Raw genomic sequence first — 21,917 nt, forward strand, 5'->3', positions numbered from 1 at the left:
GAATTCTGCGTGTACTTTCCATGTTGGGTCTGTTGTAGTCTGTGTATTCTGTTGAGCTGTTTCTCGTGGTGCGTAAATGGTGGTAAAGTGCGTTATCCATTTTTCTTGGGTTACATTAGCTGTAAGCTTATGCTGTTTTTGTTGATTGTCATTGAGTAGGTTCCAAAGTTCTTTTGTATTGTGGGATTTGTGGCTTTTCAGTATTTGTTCAGCATCTGCTTGTTGAATGAGACTTTTTTGTGATTTAGTCCAGTTTCGATGGTTGTTTTTCAGAATTTTGATCTGGTATGAAGTATCGAGAGCTGGAGTTTTCTTTAACTCTCTTATTGTTCGGTTTAGGGCTTTTTTCCTTTCGGCAATTTCTTGGTTGTAGGAATGTCGATGGTCTTTCTGCGGGCGATTTTTACTGGTTTGTTGGAACGGAATTAGGATCCATTCGTAGTCGATTTTTATAGCATTTGTCAGTCTTGCCTGTAGGAATTTTTCTGGTAGTGAGGTTAAGGATGCTTGTGGGATTCTCAGTCTTGTTGTTGTTCCATTTAGTTCTAATGGAGGAGGTGGTAGTGCTGTCGCTGTTTTTTCTAGTGTTGCTTCAGAGTGTGCGGTAAGTTGGTTGTGGTCGCTCCTGTCCGTTAATATCGTCTGTACGTTTGTGACTGATTGGTGAAGTTTTTCAGATAGAAATATATAATCAATGATTGCATGGGACGAACCTCTGCTCCATGTTGGTGTATAGGATTTCGAGGTGTTCCCTTGACTTAGAAGGAGTAGGTTGCGTGTCGTGGTTTCTTTTATCCATCTCTTTGCATTTGGCGATAATTCTGAGTGCTTTAAGAGGCCACCATTTTTATCGTATAACTTGATGTTCAGATCGCCACAGATTATTATTTCCGATATCGGGTATTTAGTTGTGGCCTCATCAATTGAGATGAAAACTCTGTCTAGGAACGTGTTTGTTGATATTGCTAGAGGGTTCCAATAGAGGTTTAGGATTAGGATTGTTGAGTTGTTTTTGTCTTCTCGATTTTGCTGGTTTTTTGTAGATGTTATTATGGTCAGTTGCGTCCAAGGGTTTATATTCTCAGAGAGTATTGCTGTGCTGTGAGGGTTTATCTTGATTAGGGTGAGTAAGCCTGAAGCAGGTCTTCCTTGTTTTTGTGTGATAGCTGGGTTTAGGAATGTGATAAAACCATCGCATGCCGGTGGGTCGCTGAGCCAGGTTTCTTGGAGACATATGAAATGGTATTGCTCTAGTTCAGCGGCTGTGTCCGTGAATAGATGTAGATTACCTCTGGTGTTCCACGAGCACAATGACCAATTAAATCCATAGTTCATTAATTGTTATGAGTTTGAGTTCATTGATTATTCTGTAGATTCTGTTTCTAAAAAGGTGTTTTCGAAGTCATAGATTCTTCTGATTGCATGGGCATCTCTGTCTGGTCGTTGGCTTCTTATTGAGTCTTCTGTAGATGCAATATCTGATGAGGGAGTTTCAAAGCTAGTTCTGTTGGGTTTGTTAAATCTGTTTGAGTCTGCTTCTTCAGAGGTACGATTTGAGTATCTACCGTCAGTTGCCTGTTTTTGTTTCCTTTGTTCAATGTATTTGCCTTCGTAGCTTGCGGTTGCTTTATATTTTGGTTTGCTTGGTATTCTTGAGGATGTTGATGCCCAGCATGAGAAGCCTAATTTGTGTAATTGTCTTTTTGTTGATATGATGAGTTCTTGGTTATTTGGGTCTGGGAGCTCTATGACGATCTTGTCCAGGTTCCGATCGTCTTTAAAGGTTATCAGAGCAATATCTTTCGTTGTGAGTTTGTTCAGGCGAGGTATTACGCCAAAAAGGCGTAGTAGGTTTGTTCTATTTAGAGTTACCGGTTCCTGGTTTTTATTTGCATTTTCAATGTGGATTTCATATGTTTCATTTTGTCGTAGTGGATTGACGAATGTTGGTCGGATCTGGCTGTGTTGACTGTGGTCTTGTGGTGTTGTTGTTATCGAGATCGACGAGATGGGGTCATAGGGCTCATCTCTGGTTGTGAATATTGAGATGTTTTCCATTGAGATCATTGAGATTTCTTCTAGGGAGATTTCATTAGAGTTGTCTTGATTTTGATTCGATTGTTGGTCGAGTATTGAGGCGTATTCGTCGATTATTATGTAACTCGTCTGGATTAATGGTTGTGGAGAGTGTTGATTGTTTTCTAATGGTTGTTCTTCATGGGTGGTCATGTCGAGCAATTCCTCGTCGATCGGCGATTGTGGCAGGGTAGGTTGCGCTAGTTTGGGTTTTGTCTGGGCTAGCTGAACTTGAATGCTTTGTGTGTTGGCAGCTGGTAGTTTCTTCTTTGATTGTTGAGCAGTTTGGGTGTTTTGGGTTATATTTCTTAGAAACGCTCGCAAGCCCGTTTGTCGTTTTTTGTTATTTTTCTGTTGGGTGCCTTTTATTTCGTTTGTTGTTTTTTCTTTTTCGAAAATCTGAAAGTTTTCCTTTGGATTCTTTGTTATGTTGCTTGAGATAATGGTTTCTGTTTTTTTGTTAGTAATATTTTGACTTGGTTCTTTCAGTATTTGTTGGGCAAGATCTGTGATTGTTTCAGGTTGTGTCTGAATTGGGCATTGTGGTGATTTTGGAACCGGCGAGATTTGTAGCCGTTGGTCGTTTGGTCTGGTTGCTTGTTGCTGATGGTGTTCTTTGAGCATCTGTAGTAGTTCTCCTGTAAGTTTTGTTTTCTCTTGTCGGTCTCCTCTTGCGATCTCAGCTAATCTTTGTTGCCACCGGTGTGTCTCTTCTGCTTCTATTGTCAGTCTTGATTCCACTGTCGAGACAAAATGTTCGATGTGTATCTGTTTTGAATGGATTAGTGCTAGAAGGGTCGCTTGATCTTTTATTGAATCTTTCAAGTCTTCTTGTAATTTCAAGAAGGGGATCATTGACTGGGAGAGTGTTGCGATGAGCATATTTTGCAAGTCTAACATTGTTGTTGGGATTCTTGGATGTGTATCTTCTTCATCTTGTTCATGGTTGTCATTTTTCTGTTGGGGGTCTTTTGGTTTTTGGTTCTTGATTATTGGGTCTGGGGTATAGTAGGATTCATCCGAGTCATAGTTGAATCGTGATGGGACAGTTTTACGTTCATCCAGTTCTGGTTGTCGTTCCTTTTTCATCTGCTTGTTTTGGTTTCCATAGGGGATACATGGGGTTGAAGTTGATTGCATTTGATTTGCTTCTGTTCGTTCTCCAAATACTTCTTTTCTTTTTTCTGCAGTAGTCATGATTGACTCGATTTCGGTAATGTCCAGTGATAGTTTTGCCAATTTGTTACTTGTTTTGGATGTTGTTGGTTCCACTATGCTGGTGGATTTAACGGAGTTGTGGGTTTTAAGCCACGCAAGCCGTGCTAATCTTGCTTTTTCTTTTTGCTTCAGTTGGTCTGGTGTTGGGACTGCTAGTTTTGTAGTTAGGTCTTGTGTTCGTTCAGGTTGTTGGCAGGTTGAGGTTGGCTTGAAGACGACAGGGTCAGCTGTGAGTTTTGGTTCTTGATTATTAGCCATTTCCTGAGGATTGCTATCTATTTCGTGTAGTTTCTTCGATTTCATGGATTGCTGATTTCGGTTTTGTTTGTCCGGTGTTAAGTCCTGTTTTGTGGTCGTCTGCAACTGTTTGGTTGTGAGTTCCATGGGTTCTTTGTTGCTGGTTGTAAGATTTGTCAAGGTGTCTTGTATCGCGTTGTTTAGAGGATCTTGTTTTGTGGGCTGGTGGTTTGTGTTCAGAGCAATTGAAGGACTGATCAGTTGTTGTTCAGATTCGAGTTGGAGAAGCGGTGATGATGGCACGGACATAATGGGTTGTCCAGATTTTGTAGTTGGTTTCTGAGCTTGAGGTTTGGTGTCCGGGCTGTTTACCTCAGATGAGATTATTTGCTGATTTTCTACTGTACTGTGTGACTCCACTGATAGTTGGGAGGATGTCACAGTGGAATTAACAGTTTCTAGAATTTGGTCACTGGCGTCTTCTGAGTTCTGTTTAGAATCTGAACACTGTGTCAGGGACTTTGGGATTTCTTTGTACAATGTCACTTTCTTGAAGGATTGTTCCAATGTTAGCTGTAGTGAATCTTGCTCCGTGGTGTTAGCGATCGCGGTCTTGGTTGTTTGTCTTGTTTTTGGGCGTTGAGTTGGGTTTTGTTTATTGGTGCGACTTGTAGCCATTTTTTCCCGATTGTAGATTGCTAAACTTAAGTTTTGCGAGGTTTCTGTTTGGTTTCTCAGAGTACTGGCCCCCTGGTTAGGGCTTGTTGCTGTTGTCTTTGTCTGATTCGAGCGTTTTGGTATTTGCTGGGGTCAAGTTGTTTCAGGGCCGAGAGTAAGGTTGTAGGCAGCTTACTGTATTAGATTGAGCTGGGTTAGGTGGTGTGTCGTTTGGGAATCAAGGGTCTCCCGCTCGATGAAGGTACGCAGATGTATGTTTGTTGCGGTCTTCCGTGGTTTTTTTATTTTTTATTTTTTTTTTTAGTTCGCTTTTAGGATCCAAGGGTCGAACCCTTTCGGTCTCCTGGTCAGCGGTGGCTGCGTAGGTGTATCTTTGTTTCGCTCTTCTGTACTGGATCAGGTTGCGCTTTCAGGATCCAAGGGTCGAACCCTTTCGGTCTCCTGATCAGCTAGGCTGCGCAGGTGTATCTTCGTTTCGCTCTTCTGTAGTGGCTCGAGTTGCGCTTTCAGGATCCAAGGGCCGTACCCTTTCGGTCTCCTGGTCAGCGAGGCTGCACTGGTGTATCTTCGTTTCGGTCTTCTGTAGAGGATCAAGTGCGCTTTCAGGATCCAAGGGCGGGCCCCTTTCGGTTTCCTGATCAGCGAATGGTACGTGGTTATATGATCGTTTTGTTTCTCTGGAGCGGTTAGGGTTGAGGTTTCAGGATCCAAGGGGCAAATCCTTTCGGTCTCCTGATCAACGAGGGTAGCTGGGGATGCCGGGAGTTAGCACGTTAAGTGGCAGGGGCGAGGCCGCAAAAGCACGAGCAGCAGAGGATTCTGTTCAGTGTCACGTGGAGTGGAGGCGCGTGTACGCTAGGCACAGGCAGGCTCTGGCGTCAGAGGTGAGTCGCACAGCTCCAGGCCAGCCGATGTGAGCACACGAGGGGACAGTACAGCTGTCAGCAGTCGCGACTGGGCTCAAGTCGATCGGCAAGTTCGGCGTCAGTGATGCAGAGCATGGGTAGGTGGGAGACGAGGAGCATGTCACGGATTGAAGATCCCGCGGGGCGGGCAGCGGTGCTTTGGGTGTATGTAACGTGATGGGAAGCAGGTCACCTGCGCGGTTTTGAATGTCTTTGAATAATTCAGTGGGTGGATTTTCTGGGGGGGCGCCGCGGAGCCTGCAGAGCCTAAAGACCAAAAGACTCTGCAGCAGACTCCGCGGCCGCTCCGCGGCCTTCTGGGTATTTTAAAGTCACCAGGTGGAAGCAGGTGAAACAAAGGTAGGACAAGAAGCAGGTTCTCACAGGGTTCAGGAGCAAAAGCTGTAGAGTCCTCTCGCAACCGCAACCAAAAGACTCTGCAGCAGACTCCGCCTCCACCCTGCACATTTACAAAGTGCCCTCGCACCGGTGGCCACCAGTCTCCACAGGGAAAGCCACCAAATCTACCCCTATCTAGACGATTGGATAGTGTGGGCACCTAACATGGTGAGAGCAAGGCAGTTCACGGCAGCAGCTGTGCGTCTCCTTCAGGACCTTGGCTTTGCCATCAATTACAGAAAATCTTCTGGTGTTTCTTGGGGCGCAATTCTTTACAGAGGAGCCCAAAGTGCACCCATTTACAGAAAGACTGGACACCCTCAGGATGTTCACACCCGGCAGAGACTGACGCTACACAACTGCATGCGGTTCCTCGGGAGGATGGCATCCTGCATACCCCTCCTTCCACACTTCAGGCTCAACATGAGGCCTCTGCAGGAGTTCCTAGTGGCAAACTGGTCCCAAGTCTCAGGATCATGGAGGGACAAGGTGCAAATCTCTCCCGTACTGACGACACGTCTACAATGGTGGGTCGACAAGACCAACATCAGCAGAGGGAATCCATTCCAAGAGAAGGCCCCGCGCAAGACACTCGTCATGGGCACCTCCCTACAGGGATGGGGTGCACACGTAGACCAGCTACACATAAGGCGGTTGTGGGCTCCCCACAAAGCATCTCTGCACATCAACGTGCTCGAGCTCAGGGCAGTCAGATAAGCACACAAGTTCTTTCTTCCGGTCCTCCAGGGGTAAAAAGTCAAAGTCCTGATGGACAACAGAACTCGGATGTACTACCTATGCAACCAGGGAGGTACACAGTCCAAGACCCTGTCACAAGAGGCACAGTTCATCTGGCACTGCACAATCACGTACAGCATCGCCATACAACCGTTCCACCTCCCAGGAGTTCAGAACAGGGGTGTTGCAAGGGGGGGGTTAAGGGGGCTATAGCCCCTGATCTTTTGGTTGTAGCCCCGGATAGAATTTCAGGAGCTACAGCCAAAAGACTAGCTAGCCCCCAGTCCCAACAGTTCCAACATCAGCTTAGCCCCGGCAGGTCTTTTCCAGACCTATAAAACACCCCTGGTTCAGAACTAAACGGCAAACAGCCTCAGCAGGCGGCTGTCCCAGAGACACGAGTGGGAGCTCAACCTCAGCACGGTGCAGTCACTCTTCCAACGATAGGGCCACCCACCAGTGAATTTATTTGCCACATTTTAAAACAGAAAATCTGCAAGATATGCGAGCAGGACCCCCAGCAGTGGTGTATGCTTTTCCACCCTTCCCAGTTCTGCCCCGGACAGTGCAGATGATCAGGATGCACTCATGCAAAGTAATCCTCATCGCGCTAGACTGGCCCCGCCAGACATGGTACTCGGACCTTGTCCATCTCTCAGTGGACCGGCCCATCAGGCTCTGAAATCACCCGAACATCATCACGCAGGACATGGGGAGGGTGCTACATCACGACCCACAATCCCTGCACCTATCGGCGGGGCTTCTGACTTAGCAGAGTTTGGAGGCCTGACAATCTCTCAAGAATGCAGGGACATCTTGTCAGTGGCGAGGGCCCCTTCCACGAACAAATTGGAAACGGTTCTGTATATGTTGTGAAGGTCATTGGAACACCAGCCAAAGTGACATTACCCCGTTCCAAGTTACATCAGAGGAGATACTTACATACCTGCTCTCATTGGCGAAGCAGGCCTGGCCACACTTCCATACGCGTATACATGGCTGCCATATCCAGGTACACCAGTAGAAGTAATAGCACCTCTCTTTATCGCAAATAGGGTGGTCAAGTATTTCCTGAAGGGCTTGTTCTGAACCTTTCCTCCAGTGAGATGGGTCTCGCCAGAGTGGAGTTTAAACACAGTGTTGTCGTGTGTCATGAAAAAATCCTTTTTAGCCAATGGCCACATGCTTTCTCAGATATTTATCATGGAAGGTAGCATTCCTGGCGGCCGTTACGTCAGCCAAATGGGTCTCTGAGATCCAAGCACTTGTAGTCAACCAGCCGCACCTGTGGTTTCAATGGGATAAAGTGCTCCTGATGGCTAACCCACGCTTCATCCCCAAGGTGCCAACAGACTTTCACAAAAACACAATGTTCACTTTGCCAGTTTTCTTACAAAAACTGCTGTCCACGGCTGACGTGGCCCTACATTCGCTGGATGTCAGACGGGGCACTAAGATACTATGTCAACAAGACCTGCCAAAGTTCAACGTAACTTTTTCTGCGTACAGACCTACCAGTAAAGGCAGGCAAAGCAGGATATATCAAGATGGATCTCTTCTACCATCGCCTTCTGACATAAATCAGTGGGGAAGCCTCTTCACGCTCCCCCACATGGTCACTTCACGAGAGCCACTGCCGCCTCAGCAGCATTGTGGGCTGGAGTCCCGATTGCCAACATCTGCCAAGCGGCTACCTGGTTAGTGCTGCATACATTTACGAAGCACTACTGTTTGAAGAGGCAGCACACCGCGGATGTGCAGACAGGGAGAGCAGTCCTGCAGCGGCTGTTCCAGTAAGGTACTGTCTATTGTTTTAGGGCTAAAATATACGTTTTCTACCTATATGCTTCTCCAACTGCTTTGTACTGCAGTTGGATCTAGTCACAGCATGTGAATCTATGAAAGATCCAATTCTGGAGAAGGAGTAAGTTTCTTACCTGTAACTCCTGTTCTCCAACATTGGTATATTTCATAGATTCAAATGCGCCCTCCTTCCACCGCTAGATTGTAAAAACCGTGCATGCACAGTCTTTCAGCATCATGGATCAGAATCTGAAGGGAGGGAGAGGAGGAAAAGCTAGTGTCTAACTACTCAAGGACCCATTGGTTGGGACCAAAAGCACTCATAAAGAGTGTGACAGCCTACAAAATAGAGAGTTTTTCTTGCTTTCAGCAAGGGAACCCCAAGGGTAGCAGAGGATTCCCAGCCAGACACTGGGGAATATTCACAGCATGTGAATCTATGAATGATACCCTTGCTGGTGAACAGGAGTTACAGGTAAGAAACATACTCCTTCCGTCTCCTTTTCCACACTATACCCTTGAATGACTTCCGCTATCCTTTCCATTACATACATATTTTTAGCCATATTGACCCAGTCCATTTTTCCAGGTAACGGTATCGTCTTCCAATACATGGCCAAATGCCAAATGCGCCATAGCCACCAACAGAAAGCAGAGTGCCAGGTGTGCTAAACACTGATATTCCCCCTCGGTTTCTTCCAAGCCAAACAGCACAAGTAACAGCATTCGTTCCCGAGAAATGCCATCCACCTTCTTTATCCAGCCAAGCACTTCATCCCAAAAAACCGGCAAACTATCACACTCCCACCACATATGCCAATAATCTGCCCTCACACCACCTTTGTGCCAACAAAGAGGACGTACCCCCGCAAACATTTTGAAAAGACATACCGGGTCATACTGCCACCTATGCAGCAGCTTAATGGTGCAGAGCTTGTACTGGCAAGCAATCAACACCTTAAATGCCCTGCATCACAGTTTGTGCCATAATGCTCTGTCTAATCCCAAACCCAGGTCTCTTTCTCACCTACCCCGACGTTTATCAGTACTCACCTTACCTGCCTCAACCACAGCACCATACAGCAGGGAGATCAAGCCCTTCATCTCTGTCGAGAACTTTCTCCAATGGAGTGAGATCCCGGTGCACCCTCGTCTACCCAGAGTCTTGAGCTCACTATCTTTCACAGAGAAGAAATATCACCAACATATCAGTCTTTGTCCTGCCCTGGGGCAGTCCAGCACCGAAATGCAAGGCAATTCTCCTCTGAACAAGAGTCCCAACAGCAACCCCAGACACGTGTTTCGGTCTGGTTGGACCTTATCAGTAGGGTGGAGCTGTGTATCTATAATAATAGTGGGTACTCTTGTTCAGTGGAGAATTGCTTAGCATTTCGGTGCTGGACTGCCCCAGGGCAGGACAAAGACTGATATGTTTGTGATATTTCTTCTCTGTGAAAGATATTGAGCTCAAGACTCTAGGTAAGGCTCTTGTAACCAGGACTCATGTCTGGCAGAGAGTCTCCCAGGACCCCCCTTGTTATTGGTGAATCCTAGTATATTAATTGTTTGACAGTCCCAACATTTTCCAGCTTTGCATACAATTCCAGACTATCTACAATACCAATACAGAGTGCTTGTTTGCACAATCACAGCATACTCTCAGACTCTGTTGAACAAATTTGGTGTAATACACTGTCTTGTTACACAATTCCATTTTACTATGAATAGACTGATATACAGTTCTAGAAAACTTCCAGTTTAATGGAGCTACATTTGCATTATGTTCCACATTTCCACACTGCCGATATGTCCGGTATGACCACTCGCAATTTACTCCAATATTTACAATCACAGTTTATTCCAAGTTACAACGTTCGATTATATATAGAGTAGGGCAAACCAACCATGCATTAAGTTTTTTCATAATCCTAATGTAGTCCTAGTTGTCACAGCCTCAGTGTATACCATGATCCCACATTCACAAAATGCTTCTAGTTTGACAACTTCGAAATACTGCACTCAAAAATCCAAATACAATACAGAAGAAGCTGCCTCTGGAGAAACCCTGCTTTTGCAGCTCAATCTTAAAAGATGCACAACAAAACTCTATGCCCCAAGAACATGCAAGCAGAGAGGGAGCTCAGGGTCCATCACACCAAACTAAGACATTTTTTTCCATATAAATGAAACAAGAGGAGTACCTACATCAACACAAGTAACACAAGCTACACTGCCGGCTTCAACAAATGTGCTCTTATTATGACTTCATCATTTTTAGTTTGGGCTATTGCATTACAGATAGAGAGAAATGGCATATGAGGATTGACATAAAGCTCGTAGGTGTTTGGTTATTTGCCCAGCCATTGACTGCCCATGGCCGTGCTAATCCCTATTGCCATTCCAACCTGGCCTTGTGCTTCCTCGCCCAAAACTTCTCATGGGAACTCATTGAGCTCGCTTTTAATTAAGCTTTACCATCAAGCTTTGCACTTGAAGTGCCTGCTAGTGTTTTTTTCAAAGTAGTCTCTTAATCAGGTCTGGCTTCATCCTTCTCTCTATAAGTACTATGCTTGTCCTTCATTGAAGTCCTGTTAAAAACAAGCATTGGCAAATCCATCAGTTTTGGATTATTTATAAGTATTAGGCATTTACCAGGCACTCCTATTAGATGCCATGTACTCGCACCATTTTGCACCCGCTACCATCAATAGTCAGTTAATATCACTCGGGCAGTGGCTGGCAAGTGCCTTTCTAAGGCCTAGACAAAAGCCCAAACTGTAGGCATTGCCAATGCTTGTTATATAGTGCCGTTCACCAGTGTTGGGAAACTGCACCAGCTGCTGCCTCTCCTCACTTCTCTTAGCCAATGATGACTGCAGGGTGGCATTTTCCAGGGTTACCCAGCAACACTGGCATTAGGCACGAATGTTTTGGAATAAAACGTTCTCTGTTTCTAGGATGTCGGCATGTGTACAGAAAGCAAAGAATCAACTCCGGAGAAGGGGGAGCTAACATTAAAAGAGCATGGGAAAGTGGGATTAGAAAAGGAATAGGTCGAGGGAATACCTATAACAGAGAGAAGAATTGTTGTTTCTACGGCATTAGATCTTTCATAGGTTCACATGCTTGAATAGTCCCTGTCGTCCGACTGGGAATTCTCAGTAGTAATTTAAAATTAAATATATATATGGCATGAGAGAGTAAAGGGAACACAAGGGGTGCAGGGCATGTGGCACTGAGGCCAGGTATTGTACATGTGTAGAAAGTGAAGTATAAACAATGGGGATAGTTTGCGATAATAGTGAATGTTGAGAACTTAGATTATAGAATATGGAGCAAGAGCAATGCTACAGTTTGTTTATAGATAATGGGCGACTAGCTCATGGCGAAAATGTGAGGTTGCATTGCAAAATAGTGGGGCATTGATCATTGGAAGAGCATGGGGTATTGTGCATTGCGAAAGTGGGGTATATGAAGCTTGTAGAGGGAGCTCGGTATAAATCATGGGGAAAGATATGAGATGTGTAGCATGGAGGATACTGTGCTATTGCACATTGGGATAGAATTGGGAGAGAGTGGGGATATAGATCAATGGTAACAAGTGGGAGTAAAGGTCATAGGTAGAAAGTGCACGTTTGGGTGGCTGGAAAGAAAGTGGGCTGAGAGGGCTGAGAGGGCTGAGGGAGAGAGCGGACTGAAGAACCTGGGGTGAGAATGAGGTATCGAGCATGGGACAGGTGAGTTGTTGTATACAGCATGTTACAAGAACATGGGCTCTCAGACTATGGGAAAGAGAAGGTGAGTGTAGAGCACGAGGAGAGACTGTGGTGTAGAGCAGGAGAGAATGTGGGATGCAGAGCTTGGGGAGGTTGAGATGCAGGGCTTGGGGGAAAGTGTGATATACAGCATATTAATGTATCACTGGTATAGGACATGGTGAATAGTTTTGAATACAGTATTAGTCATAGAGAGTGGAGTGCATAGCATGAGGGATTGAAATATCAGATTCCACGCATCAGGTCATCCTGTTTCACCCTTGTACTCTCACTCTTCACTCCAGAAAATGTATGCTTCCACCATTCTTTAGTAAACCTGTGTAAAGATAAGCCCTTTTTCTGTAAAAATATACAATAGTTTTTTCCTAAATATACATTTTGTATATAGTCTGGTGTATGACCATCACAAGTTTGTTCCTTAGTAGAGCGCAATATTAGTCCAGTAGAACATGTTGCTGCCCTTGCACCTTTAACATTTTAGGTCCCTTTATGGACCAACCCTGCTGGAGCTGATTTGGAAGATGTACTTGTGTGTCTTCGGAACCATGACTGGGTGATTGTACTGGCACAGGTATACCCAATTACGTCACAACTAACTAAGCTGAGGTTTGGTAGACTCTTCTGGGTTTCTGCAACAATAGCAAAACCTGACTGTTTATAAAAAATGTCACAGTTACACTGAAGAAAATAACCTGGCTAAAGCACGCTGCAGCCATAGCTATGCCCTGTTTTAAAGTAAAATGGTGCAGGGGCCAGAAGAATTATCCCATTGGATCTCCTCCAGCTCATATAATATCTATATAATCTATGTTTTTGCCCAAACTGCTTCCGTTAGCTACGCAGACAATGAAAACGGTTCGATGGATCGTTGTGCATAAGTGGGAAACCTAGCAACACGGTGTCCCATTTCTTATATTTGTGTGCACTTTATTCCACCATAGGAAACCTGGGCTTGCTTCTTACCCTTAGGGCGTCGGAAGGTAAATATTTTTAGTGAGGCTATTTCCAACATGCCTGTTTGATACCCTTATGCCTATATACCATTAATTATTTTCAATGATGTTTAAGATGGGTAGCATTGAACACTGTACTAATTGTTTCTTTGGATTCCTATAAGAATGCCCTCTCCTGGTTGATATTGGAATTGATTTCTACTTTGTGTACACATTTGCTAAATGTTTTCTTTTTAAACTGAATGTTGATGGAGATGAAGTTGCTGTTGCCAATGTATTTTCTTCATGCAATTGTATTATTTTTGATAAAACTAAAGATATGTTTCTAATAGAGCTTCGAACTGATTGACTGCCTCTTGCATTTGGTCCTACATATTACTTGTTTTCCCTCTAATATTTTGCTCATATTCCCATGATTTATGCAAATTTCCCTTTCTCCTACAAACCAATCCATACTCTCCTTGCCTTGATGTTACGCATTATTTTGCATACCAACTACATGCTCATCCTTCTCTCCTACATCCTTCCCCACAATGTACTTAATTCTCTTATTCTCTTGTCCGCTATCCACCTGCACCAATCCCTCCACCCACTGTCCAGCTGTCTATTGTCTATTGCTTATACACTGGTGGCTGTGGAGAGGAATGGGGTGTTAAGAAGTATGGGTATTTGTATTGGAGAGGAGTAGAAATGACAATGATACACAATTCACATCATCATGCCCTTTTTTTCAGAATGGGTTGAATGCTTTGCACCTGGCGTCCAAAGAGGGCCATGTCAAAATGGTGGCCGAACTTCTACACAAAGAAATTATTCTAGAAACAACGACCAAGGTAAGAAGTAAATAGGAGGAAAATGGTGGCTGGGAGAGCGTTGCAAAGACCACGAAGAATAATAACGCACTAATAAAATCAACAGTGGCTCAGGATTAGGGAGTTCAATAAAGATAAGGAATGAGGCAATAATTGAAGGAATAAGAAAAGAGTACAACAAAAAAGAGAGACCCAAAGAAAGTAGCGCTAACAGAAAAAGAGACACAAGTACTGCACAACACAAAGGGCCTAATTACGATTTTAGGGGTATTCCAGTGGTAAATCTGCTGCAATACTGCCAAACGGAATTACTGTTAATACCACTATGTATGGCGGAATTACTTCCAGATTACAAGTGGGTGTATTGCGGTGTTAGTTCCCATTTATGCAGTCCAGGACTCCATGGGGATATCAGCGGAATTATACCTGCAGTAATTCCACCCATTTTTGGAAGTAAAGTGGTGAAATTACCTCCAATATTTTGCTGGCGATTTTTCATCTGCCTCACCCCCAAAGTTGTAGTATGGTGGTGTTGTAATGCAGGAGTAATGCACTAGTAACAGTTACCACTGCATTACCGCCGTGTTTTCCCACACTGCCGTAATTCTTGTCTCTAACATAGCAGGTTCATATATAGAGTACACTTTCAACCCCAGGGGTTATCATGGCTCTGTTAATAGCTGTTTTGTGTTATACAATCTAATTATAATGATTGTATTGACCTCAGAAAGATAATGGGCTGAGTGGCCCTGCTGGGATCTGAAACTGTCACCAAAATGTCAAGCAAAGATCCCTCTAGTGAAAGCATTAGGCCACTAGGCCACATACTGGCATAGTAAGTGCCAGCAACAACAAATGTATTCCAGAGGAAAACAGGGTGAAACAAAAAGTGAGGCAAATAAGCAAGAATGTATACCAATATTCGACTAAGAAAGCAGTGCTATGAAACTTGACTGCACCGTTGGCTTGGCAAAGAAATTTAGTACCACAAGTCATAAATCGATAATACTACATGACTTATGATTTGACCAATGTCCGTAATGCTTAAAAGGAGCTTAGCTGAAGCTGTAAACACAAGAACATGATTTTCAGCAACAAAAGATAGACACACCAGCTAAGGGTTTGCTTTTAAGAAAGCCATACACCAAGCACTGTAAAAGATAACATAAAAACCAATGTTGTGATTCTTGTAAAACAATCAAAGTTGCTGTAGATTATTTAAAGGTCCTGTGCTCAGTTGTGGCAAACTACATTGAATGTGCATGTAGCTAGAAAGAAAAGCTGCCATATAGATAAAGTTCTGTCAATGAAGGGCTACTGATTAGCAAAATAATGTTGGACACAGATTATCTCAAGAAAACAGCCAAAGAGGCAGTCACAAAAAGAGGCAGTCACAAAAAGGGAAACTATGAATAGTGTAAAAGGCAGCCACGGAATTCTAACATAGAAAAAAGCTTGCTGCTTGGATAGCATGCATTGTAAGTTATTCACGAAACATAGATGGAAAAGGACAAAGAAAATAGGTTTTTGAAAAAGTAACCATCTGGAAGGGAAAGCAAAGCTTGGAATGAGCTGCTTATTCATGATTGCAGACAAGTGGGGACTGAAGAGCTAACGCACAATGCTGGAAATCCAAAGAAGAAGAACGAAAGGGGTTAGGCAAAAAAAAGTCCAAAGATGGCATTTATAGAAGAACACTTAATCTGGCGACAGAGGTATTGAAAATACTTAGTTTGAAGGATAAAGCACTGGGGAGACCAAACAGAGACCTAAATTGTTTTTTTTCTCACAGGTAAAGCTTTCCAGATTCCTCTTGTCATCTGCTATCATGCTTTGATTGACATGTTACAAGGCTTTCCGAAGATAATTCAAGGATACCATTCTTTATATTTCTTAGTGACTTGCATGTCATAAATTCCAAGCTTGAGTACCTTTCTCAATCAGGATCATCTGTTGTTGAAAGCAACTTGGCTATTTCTCATCCAGAACGAGAATTCAATACTTGAATTGGTTCTGTTAAAGCAAGGGTGGACTGGGAACCAAACATGGCCCTTGAAATGTGTTTCAAAGTAGACCCATATTACGCCAAGCTAGACAAACCCATCCAATTAGAGTTTGCTGGGGTCTCTGCCAGAGAATATTTGGAAAGATATGTCTAAATAGTCTATTTTAAAGCAAATGTCTCCCTACATATAGAGTAAAACGTAATCAAACATAATATTAAACTCACATAATACATGTGTTAACAGTGAGGAACAACCTACTGGTGATGAAGGAAAGGCAAATAATTGCCTATTAACTTTCAGATTACCCTCACAAGTACATGTGTTTTATTAATCCACATAAACTACATGGGGACTACTTGCTAACGAGTAGAGACTACACATTTCTGAAGCAATGCAACTTAAAACATAAAAAGGTACCATGAATGGCCGACAAGTTAATTTGTGGCTTAGCAAACCATGCAATAAAATTAGAGGACATATATAAACTTCGAGCAATGCAGGATAAGTATATCTAGTTTGATGCAGTCTCCTGGCTATACAATTGGGAGAGGAGAGAGGGATGATTTAGTACGGTCTTCCATCCTTCATTGCTGTCTTGTTGGAATAGGATTCCTCCAAAATCACAACTGGAAATAACCTTGATTGATATATAGTGCAGCAAAATTATTTGGTTAGCTGTCCTCAATCCTTGGATACCAGCCTTGATAAACCTTATATCTACTTAATAATGGTGGTAACAACAGAAAGAGACAGCACCATGTGTTAACCTTTTTCCTGACATTTTTCTTCTCACGCTCTCTGTTTGCACTTGAGAACATTCTTGCATAGTTGTTTGTACTAATTAAAACTTTGCGAAGAAAAATGCCTGGCACATTCTTTGAGGAAACCTAATAGAAAGAGCTATCAGTAACAGTCACCATCTGATACACTAAAGCTACCATGCAGAGTTATTTCCTAGTTGAGAATCGGGGGCATATTTCGTCACAAAGGAAAGACCCATTACCTCCATCTCTCTTACCCCAATACTTACTTGTGAGGTACCCAGAGTGATGTCAGGAATTCATTTTTAATTCCATTTTCTTTTCCTTAACAGCCTGCTCTCCCACTGGGAGTATAACATCCCAGTGTCCTAGCAGGCCATAGTTTAACAATTCCCCTGAAGGCAGCTGGTCCGTCTTCTGCACATAAGTCTGGCAGGGAAAGCACTCAGAAAAAAGGAATGTGGTGGCACTTTTGGAGTCATCAGCTCTTTAACTTCAGAGAGAACCTGAAAGAACCGGAAAGGAAGATCTGGTATCCCTGAAAAGAGACTGATGGAGTTGTTTAAGAAGACTATAAAGGAAGAGGTAATTATGGGAAAGAAGAGTAAAGAGCCTCCCTCATCTTCAGCCTCTGAATACTGGTATTCAGAATCATCCCAACAGTCTGTGTCTTCCCTGGAAGAGGACCAGAAAGGGAAGTAAACTCAGTGGCTTCTATGTTGACACAGGTGACAAATTACATTGACCTCTCAGATCAAGATTCCCTCATTCTCCGACAGGGCAGCCTGAGAGCTTCCATTGCATATGCTTAAATCGGGAATGCGCTTGCTCCCGGAGATGAAGGAAGACATTTTGGAGTAGTGGAAAGAGCCAATGAAGGTTTCTGTCCTGGGGTTTCTGGCCAAAGTATATTCCTTTAAAAGGGGAAGAGAAGACCATACCAGAGGCCATGCAAGTGGAATCTATTCCCCCAAGTCTGTTGAATAGATTCTTATTTGCACCTGTGGAAGCCAGCAGGGATGCAACAGACAAGAAGGTAGATGGAGCCTTAAAAAAAGGTTTATGGAAGAGCACGTCTGTCGGGAAGGGCGTCAACCTTTTATTCTTATATGGCCAAAACTGCCCCGGGGGACTGAAGAGACTGTCTAAAGCTCTTCACAATGGTGCTGATCCTACACCTATATAGCAAGATGTCAGTGCTAATATTGAATTTATTTCTGACTTAGCATAGGACCAGGTCAACGCGTCAGCAACTCTGCTTTTGGTAGCAGATGTTAACTGTATATTAGAGACTGGCACACAGATTCCCACCAGAAAGCCACAGCTTTAAAAATTCCCTTTGAGGGGCAAATGTTGTTTAACGACACCTTGAAGGACAGAATGCAGAGTTTTCAAAGCAGACAAACATGCAGGAAAGTTCAGGAAAGCATTTTCTAGAAGTGGGTGGTAAACCATAGCTGTCATCCATTCCTTCACAAAGACGATCCGGGGGTGCGAGGCAGAAATGGTCCTATAAAAGCAAGAGGACTCAGTCACCTTCAAAACCCAAGCCAGTTGGGGATCGGCTGCAGTTGTTCTCAGAGGAATAGTGCAGGATATCAACATTTGCCTAGGGCAACAGGCTTGGGGGATATCAGATCGAGTTCAACTCAGTACCGATACCATCAGGGATCATCTGTACTCTACTAACTAAGGGTCGGACCAAAAGGAGGGCAGGGTTATTAGCTGTTCAGGAGTTGATCCAGAAGGAAGCAATGCAGACGGTGCCATAACAGGAGGAGTGATTGGGTTCTTTTAAAAAAGAAATCCTGGTACCAAAATGGATGAGAAGTTTCAGGATCATTTAAGACTTGAAGAGGCAGAATCAGTTTGTTACACAAAACATTTCAAGATGGAGTGCATGCATAGAGTGATTAATTTGCTACAGGGAAGAGACGTTCTAGCATCCTTAGATATACACTTATTTTCACATCCCTATTTGGAAGGGTCACCAGAAGTTCCTATGGTTCACTGTTTGCAAGAGCCTTTTCCTATTTAGGACTCTTCTGCTATCATTCAAGTCTTCTATGCAGATCTTCACCGAAATCCTGGGGCCATTAGTTGCTTAATTAGAAGGGGGCAACTGGCTGCTGCAAGCGACTTCTCAGGAGCTTCTGGTGCCTTTCTTGCCTTAAGTTTAAGTATGGGGTCCAGAAGCATGATCAACAACCTTTTGTTTGTGAATGTATGTCTTAATCCTATGTTGGACGACATTACTGAAATTGTGAGAGCCCTTGAGGATATATATTGTACTGGTGGTCAAGATCTGACCCTTCATCACTAGTCATTGTTGCAAAGTTACAGGAGTCGTTCTCAGAGTTGGATGGGGGTCTGGTTCCCATATTAGATTGAAGGGAAAAAAAGGAAAAGGGATTTGAAGGGAAAAATCTGGTGTCATTTTATGGAAGGATGGAACCTGACAGTGGCCAATGAAATGCCAAGCTTTAAAGGGATTCTTGAGGCTACCTGGTTCGGCTTTATGTCTCCAAAACACTTGATTACATCTTCTATAGCTCCCAAGGCTACACAGCGACTGATTTTACAGTGAGGTGAACATCGGTTAGTGACCATGCACAATTGTTTTTTCTCATCTGCGGCTGATGAACAATATTAATATCTCTGAATGTAAGAATGTGTGTGTTGATAGCACCGGAATTCAAGTGAGTCAGTTCAGCTCAAACCATAGTAGGGTAAATGCATTTATTATGAATGTGTGGTCCAAATGGGATTGGGGAAAAAAAGTTTAATTGCCATCCCCACTGTTTTTCTGATACCGTATTTAACTGGAAGGTTAAGACACAATCTGTACACAAATGGAAAACAACTGCAATAGCCATAAAACCTACGAGGTGCTTGATAATGTCAACATTAGGAACAAAGTTATGAGAAGGGAGGTATAGGATATAAATAAATCAGTTATGCCTCACTTAGAACAGCATGGTTGCCTGAAAAAAGTGGTTCAGCCCTTCAAGAATTGGCCAAGTCTCGTAAAATAAGTGGATATGTAAAAGAAAATGAAATAGTAATGCAGTCCATTGCAACAAAAGATGTGAGGGGAATTTGACACATGTTGAATAATTCAGACAGAGCCAATCCAAATAGGCAGGTAAATAATGTTATGGAATCTGCATGAATCAAACACAATGCTCAAATATTGACTAGCGATGGGAGGCAAGAATCAACTGATGCTGGTAAGGAGGAGGCAAGGTGGCTTTTTGCCTTTGACAGGGAGGACATTGAGTTAGTCATCCATCGACTAAACAGCTCGAGGGCATCAGGCCCTTTTGGCATCGCAAATGCCCTCTTAAAGGAGGATCCCTGCCTTTGGGCCGAGGTTCTGAGTAATCTGTTCTCTGTTAGTGGCATCAGCAATAATACCCAACTCATAGAGTGAAGGAATAATCGTTCCATTGGAATGGATTGTGTCCTCCCACGTATTCCTCATCTTTAGATATCTTCTTTTCCAGCTGCAGCTGCAAAAATAGTTCGGCAGAGGGCGCTGTGCATCCATGCCGTCAACTCGATGTCCCCCGAGGTCCTCCATCTCGAGGTCGATGCCATTATTGCTATATATATAGCAGGTGCAGCACCCGCTAGCTTCCGTTCTGTTTTCTGCGATAGCTAATGCTTCGAGAATTACGGCGCGCTTGGGTTTCACTGAAACTGCGACATATTCGAGAGATGGCCTCATCAGTGACCCCATCGACCCCGAATTAAAAACAATTCACGACTGCAACGCCAAGATGTCCCTCACAGATCCTCATCAAGTGTGTCTGTGATGCCTTGTCGTGAAGCATAGGACGGAAGACTGTGGGTCTTGCCAGTCTATGACAGATAAGGCTTTGAAAGAGCGTAAGGGGAAATTAGCATCGGGTAGGCCCCCCTATTAAATCCCACTCACTGACACCATTGAAAAGGCGCTCGTCCGATCAGTTGAGAGGCGACTCTCTTCGAAGGAAGCGATCCAAAAAGCACTCATGATCCACTCACACACACCACTCTTCGTCTTCATCCAAAAAGATTAAGAAAAGGTGCCATAGGTCTCCTTCGACTTCCCCGATTCCGCACCTGAGAGAAAAATAGCCTGCCCAAGCAAGTCGGTGACTCCTGCCGAATGGGAGGTTTTCAGATAAGAAATTCTGAAAAACTTCGAGAAGGTGGACCCGACCCCCTTGAAAAAGAAAACTAAAAGCCATGCTCCTTTCGCACCATCAAAAGCAGACAAGGAAAGGGCTTAGGCAAAATCCTGCACACCGTTGAGCCCGGGACCCATGCCTGAAACCCCTCGAGAACTGTGGATGTCTTGACTCAACGATAAACCATAAAAGACTTTATTGAGTCGGGGACCGAGCCCCTCACGGGCTCCATCAAAGCAAAAATCGTCGAAACTGATAGACTTTTTAGGATGGGGGAAGGCCTGCTTCTTCATTGCACAGGACGACCTTACAGATATACCTGATAAGGGACCTCAGAAGGCACCAGAAACAAGTCCAGCAGTAAGTAGTGATCCAGACTAATTATCAAAACATCCAACACCAGAGAGCCTGGTAGTCCAGGCAGCGACATCAACATCAAAACAAGCTGTATATTCAACCATACCATCAGACAGGGACACTCAATGCCAGTAAAACCGGCAGGCTACCGCCAAACTTTCGAAATTTCCGGCACCCACAAATGGGCAATTACCGGGGAATTCTGGCCCGCCAGACCCGGTATTTGCCCATTCGCGGGCACAGGAAAAAAGATGCTCTCCATTCCCATTTGGCATCATAGGGCAGAATGGGAATGGGGAGGTTGGATGCACCGGCACCGTTTATAACGGTGCCGGTGCATCCGACATGCTGTGCTTGCGGGTGCCGCTCTGCCCGCCAGGTCCGACCTGGCGGGCAGAAAGGCACCTGCGAGCACAACTCACAGTTTGCCGGTCCGGGAACTACGGTACTGGCAAGCTTACCAGTGCCGTAGTTCTCGGACCGGCAAACTTATAATGAGGCCCATTGTACCCTGCATCGGGACAAGGAGAGACTGGTGACCACACCATTTGCCCCCGAGGTCCCCGGACAAAGGGATACGTAGGGCAAGCGGACCGGTGAGACCTCTGCCTTCCCGCCCACAGCGAGCCCGGCGGGGCACTCAATACCGCACAGCTCCTGATCTGCACTCATAACCCAACCTCAAGTGTGGAGCCACCAGAGGGGCTCCGCCGAGGACACCCAGTGGGGAAGGACGCAGCCCTGCCGTGAAGCAGGGAGCTAACGGACCAGGACCCCAGAGCTGAGCTCACCCAACCGAAGACCCGTGCAGCCCTCCGGATGCCCTGGAACGCGGGGGCACATCCAGTGAAGCGACAGGGCAGATGGAGGTCAGAGCACATGAGGACTACAAGTAAGTGCAACGGGGGCACCCTGACGAGGCCCCGGGACTCAGACAGCAAACCCGGGAAGGGAGACCTTCAGAGACAGAGACTGGTCCACTTGGTCAGTCACGCCATCCTGATCAATCGACCCCATGAGAAC

The 21,917-nt window shown here is 44.5% G+C and overlaps 1 protein-coding gene across 8 annotated transcripts in view; it reads left to right on the forward strand.

Annotated features, from left to right (window-relative positions):
• Nucleotides 1-21,917, forward strand: part of ANK1 (ankyrin 1) — a 2,823,483-nt gene that overhangs the window by 585,380 nt on the left and 2,216,186 nt on the right. For all 8 annotated transcript variants that reach the window (XM_069617665.1, XM_069617670.1, XM_069617666.1 and 5 more), the window contains one exon: nucleotides 13,518-13,616. In XM_069617665.1, coding sequence (XP_069473766.1) covers nucleotides 13,518-13,616 — 99 coding nt within the window. The remainder of the gene's footprint in view (nucleotides 1-13,517; nucleotides 13,617-21,917) is intronic.

The sequence above is a fragment of the Ambystoma mexicanum genome, chromosome 10 (genome assembly GCF_040938575.1).
Source record: "Ambystoma mexicanum isolate Mex_15411 chromosome 10, UKY_AmexF1_1, whole genome shotgun sequence".
In the NCBI taxonomy this organism is placed as follows: domain Eukaryota; kingdom Metazoa; phylum Chordata; class Amphibia; order Caudata; family Ambystomatidae; genus Ambystoma; species Ambystoma mexicanum.